This window comes from Mustela nigripes, chromosome 7 (assembly GCF_022355385.1).
Source record: "Mustela nigripes isolate SB6536 chromosome 7, MUSNIG.SB6536, whole genome shotgun sequence".
NCBI lineage: Eukaryota > Metazoa > Chordata > Mammalia > Carnivora > Mustelidae > Mustela > Mustela nigripes.
In genome coordinates this window covers 36,087,620-36,102,443 of record NC_081563.1, presented here as the reverse complement: position 1 = coordinate 36,102,443, position 14,824 = coordinate 36,087,620, and the positions used below count along the sequence as shown (strand labels likewise).

The 14,824-nt window shown below is 41.1% G+C and overlaps 1 protein-coding gene across 7 annotated transcripts in view; it reads right to left on the bottom strand.

The window, feature by feature from the left end:
- Positions 1–14,824, bottom strand: part of ACOXL (acyl-CoA oxidase like) — a 347,875-nt gene that overhangs the window by 130,863 nt on the left and 202,188 nt on the right. For all 7 annotated transcript variants that reach the window (XM_059405581.1, XM_059405577.1, XM_059405580.1 and 4 more), the window contains one exon: positions 4,542–4,631. In XM_059405581.1, coding sequence (XP_059261564.1) covers positions 4,542–4,631 — 90 coding nt within the window. The remainder of the gene's footprint in view (positions 1–4,541; positions 4,632–14,824) is intronic.

Genomic DNA, 14,824 nt, shown 5'->3' with positions numbered 1-14,824 from the left:
AATTTCTCATTTTTAAAGTGTATTGTTTTCCTGCTTTTATTGAATTAACTTTCTGGGTTTTCTTATAGTTCACTGAGCTTCCTTAAAACAACTATTTTGAAGAACTTATCAGGAAAATTGCAGATCTCCATTTCTTTGGCGTCAGTTGCTAGAAAATCATTTTTTCCCTTTTGTGGTGTCACATATCTTTCATTTCTCATGTTCCTTGAAGTCTTGCATTGCTGTCTTCACATTGAAGAATTCACCTCCTCTAGTCTTTACTGACTGGCTTTGGGAGAGAAATCCCTTCCATCAGCCCTGTATGAATTCTGAGGCTTTCTCAGACCTTCTATGGATACACATGTTCCACACATCTTATTCCCTCTTCAGGAATAGTTTCTAAGATTGTATGACTTCTTTTGATCCTACAAAAGCAGGATTAGTGCTTAAAGCTTTCTGTTTACTTCCCCCTCGGTGGTAGTGACTGCTCAAGTTTGTGTGCTTTCTTCCAATCCCACAGAGTCAGATTGGCTTTCTGTATGTGCTCACTAGCTGATGTATGTGTTCACTAGCTGACTGCGAAGGCTGGCTCTGGCTGCCCTTGGGAATGAACCCTGATAACTGACCATGGTGTAGTGACATGTGTGACCGAGGCATGTAGAGCACTGTGGGAGCCTGTGGACCAACACGGAGATCTATAAGTGAGGTGTCCCCAGTGGCTCATAAGTGGGTTTCCTGAAGGAGTCTGCAAAGCAGTTAGGAGGATCCATGTCCAATCACTGTCCTCTGAGAGCTGTGGCTGCTATTCTCCCAGCTGCTCCTTGCACTCTATGTCATGTAACACACCTCAGAAGTCTCAGTGAGAGGAGAAAGAAATGGGCCTCTTGGGCAGTGCCCCCACACAACTGGGTAAGCTGGATGTTCACTCACATGCTCCCCACTCCTCCTGTGGGAGAAATTGCATGCCAAAAGGTCTCTCTTCTCACTGAGCTGTGCTGTCTTAAGGGAGGGCTGACACAGGTGAAGTGAAACTGTTCCTTTTACCCTCTTCAATGCATCCAATCTCAAACTTTTTGCTCAAACGGTGTGCTGGAACCTCACTGGACTTCTGGACTTACACAGAGGCACTATCATCCTTGGATGATTATCAGAATTGGTGTTTTTTGGGCATAAGATGGCAGAAAACTCCTATTTCACCATTTTGATAATGTCTTAGAATAAGCTTGTGTCTACAGAAAACTTTGTTGTGATTTTGATGGGAATTTCATTAAGTGTATAGATCAGTTTGGGCAGAATTGACATTTTCCTACACAGAGTCACCCAACTGATGAATACAGTATGTCTCTCCATTTATCTAGGATTTTTTTTTATTTCTTTGAAGCATTTTGTAATTATCAGCACATAGATCATGTGCATGTCTATTGGATTTACACTTAAGTATGTCCTTTTCTTTGAAGCAATTGTAAATGATATTGTGTGTTTAATTTAAGTTTTCACATCTGTTATTAGTACACAGAAATGAGATTCACTTTTGTGTATTGATCTTATATCCTGGAGTCTTATGAGCTCAGTTCTAGAGTTTTGGGGTAGATTCCATGGATTTTTCTATGTAGATAATCACATAATGTGCAAACAGGGAAAGTTTTTATTTCTTTCGTTCTATTATCTATGTCTTTTAATTTCTTTTTCTTGCCTTATTATACTGATATAACTTCTAGGTCTATGTTGAATAACAGTAGTGCCAGTGGACATCCTTGATTTAATCCTGCTTTTAGGAGGAAAGTATTCAGTATTTCACCAGTCAGCATGATGTTAGCTACATTTTTTGTACATATTCTTTATCAAGTTCAAAAATTCCCTCCTATTCCAGTTTGGTAAGATTTTGCATCAACACGTTGTCAAAAGCTTTAGGTGTATAAACCAATATGATCATGTGATTTTTTTTCTCCTGTAGTCTGATGATATTATGAACTACATCAACTGATTTTTGAATGCTGAAGCAGTCTTGCCTATCAGGAATAAATACTATTTGGCTGTGGTGTATAATTATTTTTATACATTGTCAGATTCAATTTGTTAATATGTTGTTGAAGATTCCTACATCTAAATTTGTAAGAGTTATTGATATGTAGTCTTCCCTTTTTTGTAGTATCTATTTTTGGTATCAGAGTAATACAAACTATATAAAATGAATTGGGGGGACCTTGGTGGTTCAGCTGGTTAAACATTCCACTGTTTTTTTAAAAATATTTTATTTATTTATTTGTCAGAGAGAGAATGAGAGTGAGCACAGGCAGACAGAGCAGCAGAGGGAGAAACAGGCTCCCTGCAGAGCAAGGAGCCCGATGCAGAACTCAATCCCAGGACGCTGGGATCATGACCCGAGCCAAAGGCAGCTGCTTAACCAACTGAGCCACCCAGGCATCTAAACATTCCACTCTTGATTTAGGCTCAGGTCATGATATCATGGCCATGAAACTGAGTACCACATTGGGCTCTGTGCTGGGCATGGAGCCTGCTTAAGATACTCTCTCTCCCTCTGCCCCTTCCCCAGCTCATGCATGCTCTCTGTCTATAAAAAAAATAATAATAAAATAAAATTTAAAAATGAGTTGGGAAGTGTTTTCTTCTCTTCTATTTTCTGGGAGAGACTGCATAAAATTTTTCCTTAAGTGTTTGATAAATTCTCCAATGAAACCTTGGCCCAGAGATTTTTTGGGAGGAAGCATTTTATTATTATTAAAAATTCAATTTCTGTAAGATTATAGGACTATTCAGGTTGACTATTCAAGTTGGTTAGATCTGGGTGTTTGCGACTTTGGGGAATTGGTCAATCTGACTAAGGCATCAAATTTATTAACGTAATGTTATTTTCTAGTGTTCCTTCATCATTTTCTTAGTTCCTCCAAGATAACTAATGATATACCCATTCTCATTCCTAATATCGGTGACTCTTCTCATTTTTTTTTTATCAGACCTCCTGGGTCAGTCTAGTTGATGACCTTCATTCTAGTTGTGGAGGTGGGGGCTCAACTCTCCACTGGATCATGCTGACACTGGGGTAAGGGTTAAGGGTACTGGTAATCTGTTTCACCTTACAACAGTCTTGTTGCTGCTAAGTAGAAATGGAGGCTTAGCTTACCAATGGGCCCTGCTGACATTACCCTGATGAAAATCAAAGTTCTACTTGCTTCCACTAGGCAGAGGTAGAAGATTAGTTCCCTGCTCAGCCCCACCAATAGCACCACATTGAGTAATGGGAGTGTTACCACCGGCTACCAGTGTCTGACTCCGGCCATGGATCAGAAGTCAGGTGAGAGATCAGTTTCTGCCAGGTCCTGCTGAAATTGGTGTATGTATGTGTGTGTTCAGTTTTTCCATTTTGCTTGACTGATGTACAGAGAATATAGCTAGAAAGGTTTTTGTTTGGTTTGGTTTTTTTGAATCATTAGGCCACCATCTTCCCTATCCTTTGGGTAGGGAGACCAAGGTTTTTCTTGGTTTGTCTCTACCTATTAGAGATTCAGGGCATACATATATGCCCTTACCCAGGATATATGGAAGGCAATAAGGAAACCCAGACAACTTGCTGCCTTTCCCTTCCTCCAGTTCCAAGCTCCCTAGGCAGCCTGCCTTCGACTTTCTCCCTTTCAGAGGTTTCCTATGCTCATTTGTTGTGTTATGTCCAGAGTGTTCGTTTATTAAGAGGGAGGACCTGGGAGGAATAGGGCCATTCCCTCATAGCAGAATCAGGAGACCCTGTTTTCTTTTGTAAAAATACCAAATTGTAATCCCATTGTATATATAGTTTTATATCATTTTTACTTATCATATCATAAGTTTTTAATTTCTGTAATAAACCCTTGTAAGTACAATTTTAAAAGCTATATAATTCCCCATTGAGTGGCCAGAACATGATTTACATAATCATTTTCATATTGTTGAAAATTTAGATTCCAACATTATTGCTATAATAAATAATGTACTAATGAAAACGTTTATGTCCTGAAGTTCTTCTGTACTTAGGATTATTATCTTAGATAGTCCCAGACGTGGAATCACGCACAGCCTAATAGCAACATGGAAGAGTGCCTCTTTTGTTCTCACCAACACTGGGACTTCAACGTGCTCTTAAACATGAGCTGATTGGTTGGAGAAAACAGCAGTGTGGTATGCCTCACGTGCATGTCTCTGATCACCAGGAAGCTTGGTCAATTGTTCTCCTTTTATAACCTGCCTTTTCATGCCTTTCTCCTGTTCATCTCCTGGGTCCTCAAGTATTCTTTTGGAATAGACTTCCAGCAGAAGGATCTGACTGAAACTGGTTGAAGCTTTCTTCAACCAAGAAAGATATAGGGCAATGTCAAAGATAAGCTAGGAGAGAAATAATTTAATCCTCTGTTGAATTACTGCAAAAATCAAGGGCTTAACAGGAAAACACCTGCCAATTAAATGAAGATATCAGATGAAGATAAAACATATGAAACACTTCAGATTTCTGGATAACTCTTGATCTTGAAAAGTATGCCGTTTAAGAAGAATAAACATTTCCTGAATCTTACCTGCAGCATAACAACATTGTCACCTTCAAAAGTCACAAACACATCTGTGTCACATTTTAGGCCTGAGATTCGGTTTTCCATCATGTAACCCTTTTGCAGAAAAAAGAAAAGAAACATATTTCAAATTTCCAATTCCACCATTATAAAGGATGAACAGTTTCTTTGAAATTAAACAAAAACACAGAAAATGGAAAAGAATAAAATAACTATAGTTTTTCTGCCCAGAATAACCATTCTAAGGATTTTGAGCCATCACACTTGCTTTTGATCCAGAAACATTTTTGTGGATTTGTCTTCATTAGTAGTAACCATTTGAAAACGGTCATGTCGCATTTTTCTGAAATAGTTCAACAAATTGTGCTGATTTTTTTTCTCTCTTCCAAATCTTGTGAATTCTAATAAATGTCAAGAAATTAGTGATTTCGTCCTAAAATACGCAGGAGAATGATGCCTTCTCAACCCCATTCCTATCAAAATTAGCACATGTACCTGGTTCTTGGGACACAACATAAAAATCTTAAATTGCCACTCTGCATGTTAATATCATTAAACACTTTGCATCATAAATTCACACCCTAGTTTCCAACTAGGTTTTTCTTTCTTTCTTTCTTTCTTTTTTTTTTTTACTTCCTGAAATCCTTATTTAAATGGCAGTAGCCTGCTGCTCATTTTCAAAGTGTTGACAGTATTTCTGCACACAAACTGGGAGAAGCAGCTGCTCAAGGGAAAGTCGATCGGCCCCAGGCAAAATGTGGAGCAGCAAAGTTTGCCTTTGTTTGGCCTCAGGCCTTCCCCTTCTGAAGGCCCCAGCGCTGTTATTTCTTCCAGTTCTTTCTTCCAGTTCGTTGCTCTCCCCATTAAATTCCCAGAATCTTTCCCACTCTCGAAATCTGCTTCCACAAATCAATCCTGCCTAAGTAAGTTATAGCAGAGGTGACTGTCACGCTACTTCTCCCAGGAGTATTTGCAGTTAGCACTGCAGCTCTGAAGAAGGAAAGACAAGATTTAGCCCCTGCTGAAATCCTCAAGCCACACAGAGCCTCACAGAAGGGTGCTCCCATGGGCAGCCAGAAACTCCTATCTCAAGACACCTTAACGCCCTGGGGGACCACCTTTATTTCTGAAAATGGCCATTTGAGTCAGAAAAACCAGCACTTCCAGGGACCTGCTGCCTGCGGAGCCCTGAAGTCCCCAAGCATCAGTGCTTTGTGGCCCAAGAGCCTTCCTCTGAGGTCCCTACTTTCCCTCCCCATCCCCCCCAAGTCATGGCAGCCAACTGGGCAGGCCAAACCGAGCATTCTCATCTGCGGGAATACTTAATTACTTTCGTAAATGTAAACAGGGTGTATGTATGGAAAAATAAATCAGTAGCATTTCCAACCTCCCCCAATCTAGTGCCATAACCACAGGGTTAAACCCACCCCACAGGCAGACCATGTGAAATCAGGTTCTGACTGAATGTGACCAGAGCCCAGAGTGCTTCGCGGCCACAAGGCCATAGCTGACTCATTTTCATCATTGTTATTCTACCATTGATTGAGTGCCACCACAAGCCAGATTCTGGACTGAGGGTTTTACCGAAAGAAACCTCACCTGTTAATCCACGTAATCCCCTTCATTCTGACAACAGCTATGTGAGGTAGACATGACCCCATTTTACAGGCGAAGAAAGGGAGGCTTGAGAGCTATGTCGGAATGATCTTGAATCTATCAAGTTCTGGTATGGAAAATATTAACACTACAGATACCACCTCAGTGTTAGGAAGAACCTTCGTACTTACGGGGTATAGCGGCTAAGTGCTCAAAATAAGGATTTTGAAGAAACAAAATACTTTTTTCTTTTGGCGCTTTGCTCTGGTCTTCCCGAGTATGGATGGAAGTGCCTGGTTCTTCATTGTTCTCTGACTCTTCTGAATTTGTACACACTCTGTCCTGGGGGAAACCAGGACCACCAGGACTTTAAAATGACTTGAAAGATAATTTACTTAAAATGCAGCAAAATCAGCAAACAAATAACAACAATCTCTCAGGGAATGGGCAAGGGAGTCCTGTGAACATACAGATGCTCTATCTTAGTTTTGTTCTTCCAATACAGTGTAATTGATTTCTCTTCTAGATGGCGAAACTCAACCTTGAACCCTTCTTCATGTTTGAAAATCGAGTAAAACCATATGATTGCTTTCATGAAGATTCCAGACTCTCCAGGGCCCAGACCCAGAAGAGGTACAAGTCACACAGCCTTTGTAGAGCTTGCAGACAGCTGAAAACAAACAGCCAAGAGAAAACCAAAGCCAACCACGTGCAAGGCATGGCTGTGGCTGGCATGTGGCTTCCAATCTCCCGAAACCACCAAGGGCATAGTTATGATCTAATTTCCTTAGAAAAGGCCAGAGAGGGCTATCCTCTTAAAAATCTAAAACTTTGAAATATCTGGGGTGACCCGTTGAGGAACTAACAATGCTCAAGTCCTAGGTATCTGAGTTCTGTGTGTGAATGTGCACACAAGTTTAGAGGAAAGACACACAACCCAGAGAGTTACTGAATACAGACCTGCAGCCATCTTCTTGAGGGACTTAAATTCCAAATTCGGATCCCTGAACTCTTTGGGGGGGGGGTACAAATGATTATAAACGGTGTGTGTGTATATGTCTGTGTGTGTGTGTGTGTGTGTGTGTGTGTGATTTTCTTTTTTTTTTTTTTTTTTTTTTTTTTTTAAAGATTTTATTTATTTATTTGACAGACAGAGATCACAAGTAGGCAGAGAGGCAGGCAGAGAGAGAGGAGGAAGCAGGCTCCCTGCTGAGCAGAGAGCCCGATGCGGGACTCGATCCCAGGACCCCGAGACCATGACCTGAGCCGAAGGCAGCGGCTCAACCCACTGAGCCACCCAGGCGCCCAGTGTGTGTGATTTTCTAATTAAAAATGAACTTGGGTTTTTAAATTAATTACTAAAAGCAGTACAAAAGCATTATTTTAAAGTATTTTTTAAGACTTTGTTTATTTATTTGACAGAGAGAAATCAGAAGTAGGCAGAGAGGCAGGCGGAGAGAAAGGAGGAAGCAGGCTTCTGCCAAGCGGAGAGCCCAATGCGGGGCTCGATCCCAAGATCCTGAGATCATGACCTGAGCTGAAGACAGAGGCCTAAATCACTGAGCCACCCAGGAGCCCCACAAAAGTATTATTTTAAAAAATGAGAACAGAGAGGAAAAACCCACAAAAAAAGAAAAAAAATAAAGTCATTTGTAATCTCATGATGTAGGATATGAAAGGGTGCCTGGCAAAGAAAGACCCCGGAAAGAGGCTTGGAATAGGAGCTGAGATTACAAGGACCAAGGTAAGTGTTGAGAAGAGAAAGGTGAGGAGGGACCGGGAAACCAGAAGGGCAGATCTGGGTAAAGGGAACCATGGAGTGTTCCGGAGGGAGGAGGATATTGATTGAACATGTTGGAGTTAGAGAAGACTGAGGAATGATTCAGGTGTGAGGAAAGCCAGAATCAGGTGAGCAAGACAGGAAAGTGAGAGTGCTAGATTTAGGGAAAGAGGAAATCTGTTAACCTCATAGGCACCCACAGCACTCATGGGTGGCAAGCTGGGGGGCAATCCTGATTTCTGCAGCCTGAGACGTTTCCATGTCAGGTCACAGCCCAGGAGTTATTACCTCCATAACGCTTTATAAACCAGCACCACAGGATGTGCCAAGAAAAGGGACAGTCACGGTCATTACTGAGAACCAATTCTATGTTCTGTGTTACATCCAATATTTCATTTCTACCCTTCACAATGACATCTCAGCACCCCTGTTTGGGGATGAGAAAGTTGAGAGTCAGTGAGGTTTTCTGACCCTGCTCCTGCCACAGCGGCTCCTGGCCCACCCCCTGGGGTTTTGCAGTGTTGTTCCCGTGTCTGGAGCAATGCCCTCAGATCTCTGTGGGGGCTCTCTTTCCTCTCATTTCTGTCTCTGGTCCAAAGTTCCCACTGCCAGGAGGCCATCCCTGGTCCTTCTGTCCAAAACAGCTGCCCCCACCTGCCACCTTTTCTCCCTATCTCTTCACCTCAATTAATTTTTTTTTATAGCATTTCCAGGTATCTTTCTAAGCAGAGGACATTGGTGCACAGACACACAAATAAGGAAGACCATGTAAAGACACAGGGAGGAGAAGACAATCACAAACCAAACAGAGAAACCTCAGAAGCAACACACCCTGCCAACACCGATGTTGGACTTTTAGCCTCTAGGACTGTGAGAAAATAAATTTCTGTTTTTCAAGGCCCTCAGTTGGAGGTATTTTGTGATGGCAGTTGGCGTGGACTAACTTGGAGCGCAGCCGCACGTGTGCATACACACACGGAGATAAATCAATGCGAACGGCTTCTCTAACAGGAGTAAATCCTCTGGAGTCTAAGGAAATCCTCCTCTAAGCCATTATCTCGATGGGCTCAACAGCACCTTGGGAAATGGAATGGCAGTCCCATAAGCTTTCTTTTTTCCACACTGGACTCCTAAGGAAGGGCATTTGCTTATACATTTCTGGCTAGGGTAGGGGAGCAGATGGGGAAAAAAGAGGGACGTGAGGGAAGAAACAGGTTTCATCCCCCCGAAAGTGAATAATATTTTCCATTAGCTTATTTCACTCTTAATTAAAAAAAGAAACATAGAATAGACAGAGGGAACTCTAAACTGCACGCTCCCAAAGCCAGCAGAATCCTCAGGGGGTCATGCAGCCCAGAATCTGGTCTCCCCGAAGAAAGAGCACACCGGGTAGATGTGTTACTCTATCTCTGCCTTCTGGGTTACATCGAGCCTCTTAGCAAGTAATTGTGAATGTCATTAAGGTTGTGTCCCATTTCAGTAAGAGCTCCATGCAACATATTTTATGATTCAAGCTTTGTACATTGAAAGTTTAATATTTTCCTGCTGTTTTTAACATCTCTGAATTTTTTTTTTTACTGTATGATTACATTTAATAAATGGATCAGAACAAATTAGAAACAGGCTTTCTTCCCTCCTTTTAAGCAAATTGAGGGTAAATTTTGTTAATTTGAAGAAGAAGAAACTGACAAAATCAATCTTATCTTCAATTTGTTAGGGAAGGGCCGATCGGAAATACAGACACTGACCCACTCAGCAGGAAGGATTGTGTCTTAGAGTTGTGTTAATTTATACCTGTGTATCTCCACCACCCCAAATGGGGTAGAGCCTGTACACATGGGCAGCTGACATGTGTGAGATTCACTGCACCCTTTCCTGAGACAGCTGTGGTCTGAGTGGAGTCTTCTGACAGCCAAAGTTCAAGCCCGAACAGATGATGGATGTTCTTATGGAAGTGATGACAAGTTGTCCTGCCCTGCCCTGTTTGCTTTGAGGTGACCCTGCATTGTCAGGGCTTATGAACTGGGGAGAGTGGGTGGGAGGAAATTCATTCGTGGGTCCTGTCACCAAATGTATAGTGAGAGTCTCAAGCCTCAGGTACTATACTATGCACTGCAACCAAAGACACAATCCTGTCCTCAGAAGACAGATAGGTGTTGCTCAGGTAGACAAATAAAATAGGTAATTAAAAAATCTGTGGTAAGTGCCAAAAAGGAGACAATCAGGGTTCCATAGGAAAAATGTAACAAGAAAGAATTCTTCTAACCTATATGCCAAAGAATGTTTTCAGAGGCTTGTTTAACTTGGAACCTTAAAGAAGAGAAGTCAGCAAAGCTGTGGGAGAAAGCAGTGAGAGAAAGCTTGCACCCTGAGGCCATGAAGGAGCACAGAAAGTTCGGGGAGTGGAAAGAAGGCTGAGTTGGAGGTGGTAAGTTGTGGGAGAGTGGCCCAAAGATAAGGTGGAAGAGGTAGATAGGGTTGCAGTGACTCAGGAGCCTTTTGGGTATTCATTTAGGTTAGCAGAGGTACAAAGTAATAGAAGAATTTTGAGCTTTGGAGTAAGATGACCTGTCATTTTAAAAGAAGACGATAGCACTGAGTGAGCACAGCCCATAGCAGGCAAGAGAGAAGTTGGACAATTGGTGGCAGAGACATGGCGGCATGGAGGTAGAGGGAGAGAGCCTCAGAGGGTTGAGTATGTGCATGAGAAGGAGGAAGTCTGGGCCACATGAATGGTATGTGTATGGTGGGGTGTCTACTGAGTTAGAAAACCCTAGAGCAGGAGGATGTTTGAGCGAAAGACCAAACATTCATATCTGTCAATGCTTCGTATGAGAGAGTCCATGAGCTATCCAAGAAGACTAGTCTAAGTGAAAGTTGGATACGAGACTCTGGACATGTGAAAAGATGTCTGGAATGGAGATGTAAATTAGAAAGCCCTCACCATACAGGTAGTATTTAGAAGCCCAGGAAAAGACAGAATTATCAAGAGTGTGAATACACAGAGGAGAGAGAACTTAGGCTCACGTTCTAGAAAATGCCAAATTCAGAAGCACACAGAGGCATAGTGGCAGAGGACACTAAGAAGATAAAGAAGCAGGAAGAAAGTCAGAGAGTATGGTGTCCCAAAGGCTGAGAGAGAGTGTGTCTGTGAGGGAGATGTCTGTTGTGAAGAGTGCTTCTGAGTACTCAGGCAAGTGAGGACTGAGGAGTCCTTTGGACTAAGCCACAGGGAATCAACAGCAACTGGACTAAAACTGTTTAGGTAGCAAGGAGCAGGGGAAGCCAGATATCCGGCAATATGGCAGACTAGATATTCTTTTTAAAAACTCTCCAGTGGAGGGGCGCCTGGGTGACTCAGTTGGTTAAAACTCTGACTCTTGGTTTTGGCTCAGGTTGTGATCTCAGGGTCTTAAGATTGAGCCCCATGTGAGGGTCTGTGCCCAGCACAGAGTCTGTCTCTGTCCCTCTGCCCCTCCCCCTGCTCTCTCTCAAATAAATAAATAAATAAATAAATAAATAAATAAAATATCTTTTAAAAACCCTCTCTGGTAGAAATAAAAAAAAATGTGCTCATAAAATGTTTTTGAAAAATCGTTTTGAATACATAGTTAAACTAATAAAGAGAAGTACTCCCAGGCTGAACACATTGAGAAAGCATGGACTCCGAAAGCGTAGCAGGTGTTGAAGCCAGATAAGAGGTTATATAAAGACACTTACACAAGTATGGTCTCCTGGAAAATAGTGCCTACCATGGGTAAAGTAAGAAAACATCACCCCTCAACCAAGAACATAACAAGGAAGATGGGTAGTCTCAGCTCTGGCTGTAGGTAGAAAGAAACATCTTTCTTAGAGTTTTCAACTATGTATACATTTAGGTGACTCTGGGACCAGAATCAGGAGCCAACTTAAAGTGGGTTGTTTATACAAACTACTAACAGACACATGAAAAGATGTTCATCATCACTAGCCATCAGGGAGATTCAAATCAAAACCACACTGAGATACCACTTTACACCAGTTGGAATGGCCAAAATTAACAAGACAGTAAGCAAGTGTTGGAGAGGATGTGGAAAAAGGGAACCCTCTTCCACTGTTGGTGGGAAGGCAAGTTGGTACAGCCACTTTGGAAGACAGTGTGGAGATTCCTTAAGAAATTAAAAATAGAACTACCCTATGACCTTGCAATTGCACTACTGTGTATTTACCCCAAAGATACAGATGTAGTGAAAAAAAGGGCCATCTGTACTCCAATGTTCACAGCAGCAATGGCCACAGTCACCAAACTGTGGAAAGGACCAAGATGCCTTTCAATGGACCAATGGATAAAGAAGATGTGGTCCATATATACAATGGAGTATTATGCCTCCATCAGAAAGGATAAATACCCAACTTTTGTTTCAACATGGATGGGACGGGAGGAGATTATGCTGAGTGAAAGAAGTCAAGCAAAGAGAGTCAATTATCATATGGTTTTGCTTATTTGTGGAGCAAAAGGAATAACACAAAGGACATTGGGTGAAGGAGAGAAGTGATTTGGGGGAAATCGGAGGGGGAGATGAACCATGAGAGATGTGGACTCTGAAAAACAATCTGAGGGTTTTGGAGGGGTGGGGGGTGGGAGGTTGGGTGAGCTTGGTGGTGGGTATTATGGAGGGCACATATTGCATGGAGCACTGGGTGCAGTGCATAAAAAATGAATTCTGGAACACTGAAAAGAAATTAAAAAAAATAAAAAATTTTTAAAAATAAATAAAAATAAAGTGGGTTGTTTAAAGCTGGTATCTTCAGGCCACTGGCAAAGGTAAATGCAGATCCTTGCTGGCCTGAAAGAACTATCAAGATAAAGTTCCAAATATCATGAGCTCAATTAAAAAAAATTCAAGGAAAAATAAAAAAATATCAGAAGAGATAGACAACAATAGAATCAGACCTGCAAAGGTGGCATATACTCATATTAGCCTAAAATACCTACAAGTAGATAAAATCAAGGACATAGGGAGACAGTATACAAAATAACAATGACCTAAAATTTTCCAAAATGACCAAGTGACATAAATCCACATATCAGAAACTCAACCTCAAATAGGGAAAACATAAAAATAAATTAATACTTAGGCACATTATAGTAAAACCATAAGTCACCAAAAAATAAAATATCTTAAAAGAGGCAGAGACCCTCCCCCCAATAGACTGCCACGAAAAATTACAATTAGACAGACGGTTGATTCCTCAACAACCAGGGAATCCAGAATAATATTTAAAATTTTAAAGTACTGAGAGATATAGCTGTCAATCATGAATTCTCTACTTAACAGTACTTCATCTTTTAAGACTGAGCATAAAATAAAGACATACTCAGACAAATAAAACTTAGGTTTACCACTACAGACCCAGACTAAATGGTATTCTGACAAATGTACTCCAGGAATAAGGACAATGGCTAAACAGATGCCAGAGGAATTGTAAGCAAAGATGCCAGTAGAAGGCAGTAGTTCTAAAGAAACCCTGGTTCCACATAATAATAAGTACAAAGGCTAATTGGTATAATTAAAATATGCAGTACTGAAGTAATGGAAATGGTAGCACAGAGGGTAAGAGTTGGGTAGGGAAAGCAATCTAAGCCCTGTGTTGTTTGAAGAAAGGAAAGATGATCATTAACTTCAGACTTTGTATGATAAATGTGCATATTAAAATTAGAGTGTCCAGAGTCGGGGCACACGGGTGGCTCTGTTGGTTAAGCATCCAACTCTTGATTTCAGCTCAGGTCATGATCTCAGGGTTGTGGGACTGAACCTACCATAACAGAGGGAGAGTTTAGCCCATACAATAATTGATAGATCAGACACACCAGAACCTCAGTAAGAATAGAGAATATTTGAATAATGCCATTAATAAACTTGCTTATTGGTTACATTTAAAACCCTACATCCAATTACTGAACACACATTCCCTTGAGGCATACAACGGAGTTGAGCCCATGATATTTGGAACTTTATCTTGATAGTTCTTTCAGGCCAGAAAGGATCTGTGCTTCCATGTGTGCTTCAAGGGAAGTAGGTCATAACGAAATTCAAAGAAATGTATCCCATTGGCCATTTTCTCTGACTACTATGGAATTAAGTGGAGAAAATTTAGTAATAATTATTATTATCACAAAAAAAACCCAAAGAGAACTGTTATTAAGAAGGCACTATTGCACAGTGGTTATATCCTGTGGCCAAACTAGCTGGGTTTAAATCTTGGCTCTGCCAGTGCAGGAGCTGTGTAATTTGGGGTCAATTGCTTACATTCTTAGTGCCCCATTCTTCACATACATAATATTGAGGCTATAATAGTACAACTTTGTGGGATTGTTGTGAGGATTATATATGTTAATCAATTTAAATGTGAAGACTGGGGCTTGACACATAGAAAGAATTCATCAGAGTTAGCTATTCTTTTTAAAGAAAGTACTAGACATTAGGAAATTTTAAAACATACTTGATTCCTGGGTCAAATAAGTCAGAATCCTAGAGGAGAACATAGGCAGTAATCTCTTCAATATCAGCCACAGCAACTTCTTTCAAGATATGTCTCCAAAGGCAAAGGAAACAAGAGTGAAAATAAACTTTTGGGACTTCACCAAAATCAAAAGCTTCTGCACAGCAAAGGAAACAGTCAAAAAACAAAGAGGCAACCCACGGAATGGGAGAAGATATTTGCAAATGACAATACAGACAAAAGGTTGAATCCAGGATCTATAAAGAACTCCTCAAACTCAACCCACACAAGACAGACAATCATATCAAAAAGTAGGCAGAAGATATGAACAGACACTTCTCCAATGAAGACATACAAATGGCTGTCAGACACATGGAAAAATGTTCATCATCACTAGCCCTCAGGGAGATTTGAATTAAAACCACATTGG